This window comes from Hemiscyllium ocellatum, chromosome 37 (genome assembly GCF_020745735.1).
Source record: "Hemiscyllium ocellatum isolate sHemOce1 chromosome 37, sHemOce1.pat.X.cur, whole genome shotgun sequence".
NCBI classification, from domain to species: domain Eukaryota; kingdom Metazoa; phylum Chordata; class Chondrichthyes; order Orectolobiformes; family Hemiscylliidae; genus Hemiscyllium; species Hemiscyllium ocellatum.
Window position 1 is genome coordinate 20,821,880 of NC_083437.1, and position 11,201 is coordinate 20,833,080.

The following is an 11,201-nucleotide window of genomic DNA, read 5'->3' on the forward strand; positions in this document are numbered from 1 at the left end:
TTCAAAAACAAAAACAGAAATTGCTGGAAAAGCTCAGCAGGTCTGGTAGCATCTGTGGTGAAAAATCAGAGTTAATGTTTTGGGTCAAGTGACTCTTCCTCAGTTCTGACCGAGGGTCACTCGACCCGAAACGTTAACTCTGATTTTTCTCCACAGATGCTGCCGGACCTGCTAAGCTTTCCAGCAATTTCTGTTTTTGTTTCTGCTTTACAGCATCCACAGTTCTTTTGGTTTTAATTACTTTATATTAAATTGATGTTCTAGTACAAAGGTAAAAATCACACAACACCAAGTTATAGTCTGATAGGTTTATTTGAAAGTATGAGCTCCTTTGTCAGGTACCTCCATATTCTAGTACAATACTAAAGGAATGCAAACTTTCAGATATTAAACATTAAACTGAGGCGTTGTCTTTTACTTAGTTGTATGTAAAAATCTATGGCAATATTTGTAGAACATGGGATATTCTGGACAACTCTTAATAGAAACGTTACTTGGTCCATCCACTACAGTCACTGTGGGAATTTGCTAATTGACCATCATATTTGCCTTTATAACAATGAATGCATTTCCTAATATAGACCTTCAGTTTAAACAGGATTTGACCTGGCTCAGACTTATGGTCAGTATCTTGGAAGCATTCACTGTCTAAGATCACATACCAAAGGGCTAGTAGCTCTCTAGGAACTGTATTCCCAGCATTACATACTGTCTCAGTGCCTTCAGGGGAAGAGGAAATTGGAGCCACAATAAATCACTGAATGAATATGAAAGCGGTTTAATGTACCTGTCTCTGGATCATCTGCTCCTCATTGTGTTTTCTCTCTTTTGCAGAGCTGAGGAATGTTGGTGCTGTCCGTATTGGAATCAGAAGCTGGCAAATCTTCTCATGAATCCCATTCCAGTCTGCTTCTTGGTGTGCTACATCACTGACAAAAAAAAGGACATATTCTTGGCAGATTATCCTTAAAATAACGAGTTACATTTGTTGATGTAACCTAATAGAAACAAACATTGTAGATCCAACAAAAGAACTTGCATTATATCACATCACTCAGAAATGCCCCAATGCACACCCCATGCTATATATTAATCACTATTGGGTTGTATATAATTGAAATAGTGATTTTGTTCTTCTTTGCCTGGTGGAGAGCAGCAAGATAAGTGACTGATGAGTCTGACCTTGGCTTGGCTGAGAATGGAATAATGGCCAAGTGAATTCTCTGCTTTTCTTTGAACAGTGCCAGAGGATCTTTTAGTATGCAACAGAACAACTGAATCAAGCAGACAGTATCTGTGAAACTACTCAGACTGTACAATATATCTCCACTGAAATTTAGATTAATCCCCACGTCTTGCAGTGAATTTGCAGCAGTCTGATTCAAAGGCAAGAATATGACGAAACAAGCCAGCTCACATTTAAATATATTCCTTCAAATCCACACACAGTTCCTAATCTCAATTATGCTACTGTTTTGAAGCATTGAACAGACACACCCAGTGATCCTACTTGGAACGAGGAGAAACCAGAGGAAGAATTACTCCTGTAGGTTTGGGAATCACAGATGCCCAATAAGGGAAGTTGAACTCAATGAATTTAGTGTATTTAATAAGCACTTTATTGAAAAGCAACATTTTTAAAAGTTAGCTAATTAAAGCAAAGTAGATAGGAACAGCATAAGAACCATGACAGCTAAGAATGGTTTGACAGTCCAGGAGGGTGAAGGCATGGATAGTGCAGTGTGAGTGTTGATTTCTATTGCTTGTCAGCTGCTTTCTGTCCAAAAGGTGTGATCCAGAAGATGGGTCTGTGACAACTGATTAATGCCAGATTCCAGGCCGATTGGCACGCTGATACATTATTATTATACTGATGCTCTGTTTCTAGGAGGCCGGAGTTCCCTAGTGGACCAAGGCATTTTTTGCTCCATTTCAATGTTTTTGTATTCTGGTGACAGCCTTACATTTTACATATTCATATTCATATTTGATTTATTACTGTCATGTGTACCGTGGTACAGTGAAAAGTGTTGTCCTACATGCTTTACAGGCAGATCGTACTATACAAGTGCATCAGGTTAAAAGAACAAGTCGGCAAGTTTGCAGATGACACAAAGGTTGGAGGTGTCGTTGACAGTATAGAGGGCTGTTGTAGGCTGCAGCGGGACATTGACAGGATGCAGAGATGGGCTGAGAGGTGGCAGATGGAGTTCAACCTGGATAAATGCGAGGTGATGCATTTTGGAAGATTGAATTTGAAAGCTGAGTACAGAATTAAGGATAGGATTCTCGGCAGTGTGGAGGAACAGAGGGATCTTGGGGTGCAGATACATAAATCCCTTAAAATGGCCACCCAAGTGGACATGATTGTTAAGAAAGCATATGGTGTTTTGGCTTTCATTAACAGGGGGATTGAGTTTAAGAGTTGTGAGATCTTGTTGCAGCTCTATAAAACTTTGGTTAGACCGCACTTGGAATACTGCATCCAGTTCTGGTCACCCTATTATAAGAAAGATGTGGATGCTTTGGAGAGGGTTCAGAGGAGGTTTACCAGGATGCTGCCTGGACTAGAGGGCTTATCTTATGAGGAGAGGTTGACTGAACTAGGACTTTTTTCATTGGAGAAAAGGAGGAGAAGAGGGGAACTAATTGAGGTATACAAGATAATGAGCGGTATAGATAGAGTCGATAGCCAGAGACTATTTCCCAGGGCAGAAATGACCAACAAGAGGGGTCATAGTTTTAAGCTGGTTGGAGGAAAGTATAGAGGGGATGTCAGAGGCGGATTCTTTACACAGAGAGTTGTGAGAGCATGGAATGCGTTGCCAGCAGCAGTTGTGGAGGCAGGGTCATTGGGGATATTTAAGAGACTCCTGGACATGCATATGGTCACAGAAATTTGAGGGTGTATACATGAGGATCAGTGGTCGGCACAACATCGTGGGCTGAAGGGCTTGTTCTGTGCTGTACTGTTCTATGTTCTAATAGAGTGCAGGATATAACGTTACAGCTGCCAAGAAGGTATAGAGAGAGATTAACATTAAAGAGGTCCATTCAAAAGTCTGAGAACAGCGGGGAAGAAGCTGCTCTTGAATCTGTTGGTATGTGAACACAAACCTTTATATCTTCTACACAATGGAAGAGACCTTAACCAGGGTGTGAGGTACACTTGATTATGTTGGTTGCTTTCCTGAGGCAATGGGAAATATACATGAAGTCAATGGTTGGGAAGCTGGTATACATGATGGACTGGGTTGTGTTCACAACTCTCTGAAGTTTCTTTTGGTCATGGGAAGACCTGTTACCATACCATGCAGTGATGCATCCAAATAGGATGCTTTCTGTGGTGCATCTATAAAAATTTGTCAGCGTTTTTATGGACATGCTGAATTTCCTTAAGCCTTCTGAGGAAGTAGGGCATTTCTGTGCTTTCTCGACAACAGTATTAATGTAAGTGGACCAGAACAGGCTGTTGATGATCATCACTCCCAGGAACTTGACATTCTCGATCATCTCCACCTCAGCACCCACTGATTCATAAAGGGGGATGCAGTCCACTCCGCTTACTGAATTCAATGACCAGCATCTTAATTTTGCTAATATTGATAGAGATATTGTTGTCTTTACACCATGCCATTCAGCATTTTATCTCCTTCCTGTACGCTGTCTCATCATTGTTTAAGATCCAAATCGCAACAGTGGTGTCATCAGCAAATTCGTAAATGGAATCGGTGTTGAATTTGGTTGCACGGTTGTGTGTGTGGAAGGAGTATAGAAGAGGCTGAATACACAACCTTGTGGGGCACTGGTGGAGGTATTGTTGCCTCTCCTTACAGACTGTGGTCTGTTGGTCAGGAAAACAAGAATCCAGTTAATGAGGGGAGAGCAGAGACCTAGGTCCTGGAGTTTGGAGATGTGTTTGTTTGGAATTATGGTGTTGAAAGCAGAGCTATAGTCAATAATTGGGAACTTGACATATGTATCCTTTGTTGTCCAGATGTTTCAGGGATGAGTATAGGATCAGGGAGGTGGCCTCTGCCATAGATCTGCTGCATTGGTAGGTGAACTGCAAGGGATCAAAGCAATCTTGGAGACTGGAGTTTTTATGAGCCATGACCAACCTCTTAAAACATTTTGTTATTATGGCAGTTAGAGCCATCTGGCAGTAGTCATTGAGGCATGCTGCATGACTTTCCTTTGGCACTGGGATGATGGTGGTTTTCTTGGTGCAGGTAGGGTCTTGAGATCAGTAAGGAGAGGTTGAAGATGTCTGAGAGTAGTTCCGCTAGCTGGACTTTACAGGATCTGATTGCATGGGCGGAGACTCCATCAGGGCTGGTTGCTTTCCATGGTTCACCCTTAAGAAGGCCAATGTAATGCCTGCGGTGGTGACTGAAGGTATAGTGCATCTGAGGCTGTTGGAATAGGTGATATTGTTTCACTGCCCTTCTGTTCAAAGCGAGCATGGAATGCATTGAGCTCATTGGGTAGGTTGTACTGTTGTCCACGATTGTTGACTTTGTTTTGTAGCCCTCAATGACGTATAAATCTTGCCTTAAATGACGGGTGTCCACATGGTTAGTCTAGTTCTCAGGCTGAGTTATGTATTGCTTCTTAGCATCTCGAATGGCCCTGCAATGGTCATATTTGTATAGGTTAGGGCCACCCAACTTGAAATCCTCAGACCTGGACTTCACGAGGAAGTGGATATCCTGGTTCATCAATGGTTTCCAGTTGCGGAATGTTCAGATTAATTTCTTAGGCACACAGTCATCTACATACAGTGTGTTTTGGTACAATATGACAGTTGCGTTCCTGTGCAGCCTCGAACTATAGAAAAGTACACTATGAAAAGCCACTGTAGAAAATTGCTATACCCATTCAGTAGAAAGTTTGCATTAAACAAATAGTGACCACAACTCGTCAGTCACACTATATGCAATTCGAGTTGATGAAAAATATGCTATATCAGAATGCACTGTACTTATTAGTGAAGTCTGTAATGGTAGTGACATACTTGTTTGGATTGGTGGTGGAGTTCTTGAATATGGACCAGTCCACTGACTCTTAGCAATCCCATAAAGGCCCTTCTGTTTCCTCAGTCCAACACTGCACTACTTTCTGTACTGGGTCCTCCCACTTCAATTTCTGCTTGTAAGCCAGTGTAGGAGTGCAGTGTTGTAATCTGATTTTCCAAAATGTGGACCAAGGATGGAGCAGTATCATTGGTTAGGCATTTTTTATGGTTGTGTAGCAATGGTGAAGGATGTTCAGACCTCTGGTGAGACTGGAGAAGTGGGTGGTGAAATTTTGGTAGCACATTTTTGAGATCACTGGCTGGATGAACAAGGTTTCAGAATATTCAGTCTCAAAATTGTTTATCGCTTTAAATATTTCATCACATACACTCTTCACTTCCACATGGAACAGGATGTAGTCCACTGTCATGATAGTGGAGGTTGTTCTGGACCAGGCCAGACTCCCTCAAAACATTTCAAGAAAGAAGCCCGACCCTAACTTTGCTAGTTGTTTTAAGCAGGTGTATAGTGGATATTCCAGGAGTGATGCAGCTGGCCCAACCACATAGTTTCAAACAAAACAGAATTTATTTGCAAGATTACCACATGAAACACAAACAGAAGAGAACAGAATCTAGAATAACTTAATCTATCTGGACACCTAACAGATGATCCTAAATTAGTGATGCTGTTTCAAATACTTGCAACAATCCCTGTGAGCACCCCGTTGTAAACAAAACGGAAAACTCCAACACAGGGTCTTGCAGAAGAGATGGCAGAGAGAGGGAGGATCAACATGGCCCTGCTTGTTGGGTCCAGCAGCTTCTCAATTGACTGCTTGCTAAAACCAAACCACAGAAGAACTGAGCTGGGAGAACTGGCCACTCCCCTTCATTGTATAAGTGTTTTTTAAGTTGAAAGCCCTTTATCTGAGGCAGTATCTGTTAGTTATAATCAAGTTGACACTAAAATCCATCCAAGCCAGATCCCTCTGCAACATTGTGTTTATGACCCTTCCAATAAAACCTTGTTAAAGGAGCAACATCATCTTATGGTGCACTCACGTGGCGGGTAGTGAAGAGGTATTTCACTGTTAAATATTCTAGGTCCAGGGAGCAATGACTCTGATATTGTGGTCCTTTGAATGGGTCAATCTCGAGATGAAACACGTCCCATTTGAGCAACATGTTCTGTCCAGAAAATATTGCAATGCCAGTGCCTGCAGGAGTGCATTTTTTTTCCCTGCCTGCCCTTGATCTCTGGCACTTGGATGGAGATACTGTTACAGAAAATAAATTAATTGCAGGAAGGATGGACATGGATTTTAAAGTCAACAGTACAGTTTAAAAAAAAGTTAAAGAAGAAGGCTGGAATTTGAAGTCATGATTTGGAGATGCCGGTATTGAACTGGGGTGTACAAAGTTAAAAATCACACAACACCAGGTTATAGACCAACAGGTTTAATTGGAAGCACACTAGCTTTCGGAGCGACGCTCCTTCATCAGGTGATAGTGGAAGGCTCGATCCTAACACATTTGAAGAGCACTCCTAACACATTTGGAATTTGAAGAGCAGATTGCAAGGTGAGAGGGAGAGTTTTGGGGGAAGTATATGATGATGGTCCTTTACTCACCAGTAATAAGTCACCCTGCACTGGGAGCACATAACATAAGCAGTCTTCTGGCACATCTCACACTGTAATTTAACACCCTTGGGGTTAGAAAGCGGATAAACAGGAGTACTGAGCATCTCGACGTCCGGGGAGATCGGTTGTTGCTCCAAAGTCTCTCTCAGCTTTTCGAAGTGCTGCGGTTGCTAGGGACTTCGAGCCCGTCGTTAAGGACTCTGACTTCTGAACCCGGCAGCACTTCTAAAGACCTTCTCTCCCCTTCCCGCTGACCAGGTGACAAAATTAAAGTAAACGTAAATGAACCGAAGAATGAAACCGAGGTGTGAAATCGCGATTTGCGTTTGAAGGAGTTGTGTGGGCTGAGAGTTGTTGTTGTACATGGGACCGGTTATTGTGGGGGACGGCGGCCACCCGGACACTTTCTGAGCTGGGACCAGTTGTCATGGCGGCGATGTACGAGACGGAGTGCAGCGACTTTTTCTCGGATTGCGTGCCGCCGCCCCACGCGGAGAGCTCGGCGAAGGCGATGGCGGAGTTCGCGGTGCGGCACGCCGCGCAGGGCCGCAGGGTGGTGCTGGTGACCTCGGGGGGCACCAAGGTGCCGCTGGAGTCGCGCACCGTCCGCTTCCTGGACAACTTCAGCAGCGGCTGGCGCGGCGCCGTCTCCGTCGAGTATTTCCTCGGTCTGGGCTACGCCGTGGTTTTCCTGCACCGACACCGCTCCCTGTACCCCTTCTCCCGGCGGTACGCCGGCCTCAACATGCTCGATGCGCTGACAGCCGTCTTGGACAAGAAGAGCACCTGCTGGCGGGTGGAAGCTGACCAGGCGATGCTGCCCGACATTGTCGCAGTGCTGCAGCGTTACCAGGCGGTGCGAGAGGCTGGCCTGCTCTTCCCCGTGGAATTCAGCACCTTATCCGACTATCTGTACCTGCTGAGGGCGGCGGCTCAGGCGCTCAACTCTATCGGTAGGGAAATTAAATCATGGGAGTTCAGCGGTTAATCTGTAGATAAATAAAGAACGGCTGTGTACTTGGCAAAGATAATACACTGGAGGAGGAAGTGAGGACTGCAGAGGCTGGAGATCAGAGCTGAAAATGTGTGGCTGGAAAAGCGCAGCAGGTCAGACAGCATCCAAGGAGCAGGAGAATCGACGTTTCGGGCATGAGCCCTTCTTCAGGAATCCCGAAACGTCGATTCTCCTGCTCCTTGGATGCTGCCTGACCTGCTGCGCTTTTCCAGCCACACATTTTCAGCAGAGATAATACACTGTCTTTTTTGAGTTACAGTCGTTTGCCTCCTCTATCGATCATAAACTGGCATTTTAATGTCACTTTCCTAAATGTCAGGAGGCAGACTGCAAAAAATGAGTTCTTCCCTAAATAAAAGCAAATTACCGCGGATGCTGGAATCTGAAACCAAAAGAGGAAATGCTGGAAAATCTCAGCAGGTCTGGCAGCATCTGTAAGGAGAGAATGTTTCGAGTCTAACTTGACCTTTTGACAAAGTTCTTTCCTACATAGTTTATGAAATGGGTCAAGATTAGAGTGATGCTGGAAATGCACAGCAGGTCAGGGCAGCATCACAAGGAGCAGGAAAATCAACGTTTCGGGCAGGAGCCCTTCATCGGGAATGGGGTGGAAGCCTCGGGGGTGGGGCTGGGCAGAGGAAGGTGAGGACCAGGGATGTGGATGAGATGCCTTGGGGGACTTCACTCACGTGGGAGGGGAGGTTGAAGATGCCCTCTAATGCATCTCATCCAGGTCCTCACCTTCCACCCCATCAATCTCCACATAAACCGCATCATCCGCCGACATTTCAGCCACCTCCAAACAGACCCCACCACCAGGGATATATTTCCCTCCGCACCCTTATCTGCTTTCCGCAAAGACCATTCCCTCCGTGACAACCCAGTCAGATCCATGCCCCCCACAAACCCGCTCCTGACAAACCCACCCTCCCCTCCTGGAATTGCAAAACCTGCGCGCACACCATCTCCCTGACCTCCATCCAAGGCCCAAAAGGAGCCTCCCGCATCCATCAAAGCTTCACCTGCATTTCCACAAATGTCATTTATTGCATGGGTCGCTCCTGATGCGGTCTCCCCTAGACTGGGGAGACTGGATGCCTTCTTGCAGAACACTCCAGGGAACGTCAACCCCACCACGCTGTGGCTGAACATTTCAGTTCCCCCTCCCACTCAGCCAAGGACAGGCAGGTCCTAAGCCTGCTCCTCCACCCTGTACCCCCCTTATCCCGCACCCGCTGCCCCCGCCCCCTACCCCCCCTTAGCCCGCCCACCCGTACCCTGCCCTCACCCCCCTGCCGCCAACCCCCACATCCCGCCCCTAACCCCCTTATCCCGCCCTCCTACCCCCTTATCCCACCCGCCCCCAACCCCTTTATCTTACCCCCCTTATCCCGCGCCCTACCCCCTTATCCTGCTGCCATCCACCTGCCCCCCACCCCCTTATCCTGTCCCCAGCCCCTTTTCCCACCCCCTACCCCCCTTATCCCGCCCCTTTACCCCCATCCCACCGCCACCCACCCCCTTTTTCTGCCCCCTTCCCCCTTATTCCCACCGCCACACATCCGCCCCTTCCGCCCTTTTCCACCCCCGACCCCCTTGTCCCGCCGCCCACTCCCTACCCCCCTTATCCCACCCGCCCCCTAATTCTACTGATAAATGTAATTCTTAAAATTTATTAGATTTTGGTGTCCACAGAGACCAGAGGTATCTAGAATTTAGCTGGGTAGATCAAGCTAAAAGAGCAATGAGTGCAAATACTCAAACCAGTTATTTGTTCTGTTTAATATAGAATGTCAACATAACCCTGCTGTTTGTTAGAGCCTACAAGTCCAATTTCACAGCAAATGTGAAAATCTAAGCAAGCAAAGTACCCTTTCATATTTAGAGAACATTCCATTATGAATCAGTGATTGGTAACTTTTGTTCTTCAGGACCAAAAGCCATGTTCTACCTCGCAGCAGCTGTCTCTGATTTTTTCATTCCTGCCTCTGAAATGCCAGAACATAAAATTCAGTCAGGTGCTCGCCCTTTGCAGGTAAGTGAGAGCTGTGCTATACTTGGACAGCAGTGCTTGTTTAACTGGTGTTTGTTGGACAAACACTGCTTGTTGAACTATCAGTCATTATCCTCTCACACTAAGTAAATTAACAGCTTGGGTTAAATGTGCATAATTTTCCATTTCTAGTTGGAACTGTTTCTTAAGGCATGGAGAACCTTTAGAACAAGGCTGTTCTCAAAGTCTTGCAAATGTATTATGATGTAAGTTTTTTTTATTAAAAATAACTTTTTTTAAAAAAAAGTTAACTATGCAGATGGTTCCCAAGATGCTCACCCCTCTCGTGAAAGACTGGGCTCCTCAGGCATTTGTCACCTCCTTCAAGTTGGAGACTGATCCTTCGCAGCTAGTGGTACGAGCACGTAAAGCTTTAGAAACTTACAGACATCAGGTTGTAGTTGCCAATGCTCTTGAAACGCGAAGGGTATTTGTTGTCATAGTAACTGCTGACTCTCAAACTGACCTGGCACTTTCAGAGAATGAAGTGAAGCAACACCATGAAATCGAAGAGAAGATTGTGAAACACTTGAGTGAATGCCACACTAATTTTATAGAGAAAAGCAACAATCCTGAATAGATGTTTTTCATGACGCACATGAGTTACTGATGAATAATTAATGATAATTGAATGAGAACTGTTAAAATGCAACTTTTTAAAAAAAATGAACACTTCCCTATGTGAATAAAGCCAGCTGGGTGATCTGGCATTATACTCAATAAAGGTTTTCAAAAACAAATATTAATATGTAGTTTAAACTAAAGTGAAAACTTAGCTTCTGACTGCATTAAGTTTTCCTCCTCAAAACCATCATGGACTGATAAAATGTCACTGCAGATTCTGCGTTCTATTTTAGGCCTCAAATGAAAAATACATAACTTTTCTATATTTGTCAGAGACATGTAACGGCATCAAATTCATTGACAGAGTTGGCATTATTGGTGTAATTACTATTTATTCTGTATGTTCTGAATTAGTTTCTGGTGCAGTGGTTAAGGACCTTTACTACAGCTGGATTATTGGAATAGGGCAAAACTATTTTTATCAATTTAGTTAGTAAATTTACTGGATGTTATAAGCTGTGAACTAACTCGAACAGAATTTTGTAACAGAAATCCTGTGATACAGCTCTTGCAAATATGACCAAAAAGGAAGCTGTAGGCATGTCTTGATTCTAAACTGAAATAAAATACAATGTATACTAATTAACTTTTGCCATTTGTGATTTCCCTCCTTTGGTAATGACTGCTATTCCATATTAGTACATTTAGATAAATGAGAAATGTATTAAATGTTCATAGAATATTCAACACGTTTCCTTCCCATCTCCTGTAAGTGCTGATTCTTGATAGAAAACAGCCACCTCCATTTTCTGAGAACCTACAGTGAATGTTGATGACCAAATCCAATCTTTTACTTGTCCAAAGTGTATATTCCTTTCTTTCCAGGAGCGCACATATTGTGACTGC

General features: G+C 44.4%; 2 protein-coding genes across 3 annotated transcripts in view; one reads left to right on the forward strand and one right to left on the reverse strand.

The window, feature by feature from the left end:
* Positions 1–7,582, reverse strand: part of zmynd12 (zinc finger, MYND-type containing 12) — a 30,111-nt gene extending 22,529 nt beyond the window's left edge. For both annotated transcript variants that reach the window (XM_060852218.1, XM_060852219.1), the window contains exons 1-2: positions 6,652–7,582; positions 788–929 (exon numbers count right to left, since the gene is read on the reverse strand). In XM_060852218.1, the coding sequence (XP_060708201.1) occupies positions 788–929; positions 6,652–6,767 (258 nt within the window). In that variant the 5' untranslated portion in view covers positions 6,768–7,582. The remainder of the gene's footprint in view (positions 1–787; positions 930–6,651) is intronic.
* Positions 6,793–10,937, forward strand: ppcs (phosphopantothenoylcysteine synthetase). The gene is made up of 3 exons (XM_060852220.1): positions 6,793–7,616; positions 9,610–9,713; positions 9,979–10,937. The coding sequence occupies exons 1-3, from the start codon at positions 7,091–7,093 to the stop codon at positions 10,309–10,311; spliced, it is 963 nt and encodes a 320-aa protein (XP_060708203.1). The 5' UTR covers positions 6,793–7,090; the 3' UTR covers positions 10,312–10,937.
* The last annotated feature ends 264 nt before the right edge of the window (positions 10,938–11,201 follow it).

Coding starts and splice junctions, on each gene's coding strand:
- ppcs (XM_060852220.1), top strand. CDS start 7,091: ATGGCGGCGATGTACGAGACGGAGTGCAGCGACTTTTTCTCGGATTGC. Junction 7,617..9,609: donor TCAGGCGCTCAACTCTATCG/GTAGGGAAATTA, acceptor TTTGTTCTTCAG/GACCAAAAGCCATGTTCTAC. Junction 9,714..9,978: donor CAGGTGCTCGCCCTTTGCAG/GTAAGTGAGAGC, acceptor TTTAAAAAAAAG/TTAACTATGCAGATGGTTCC.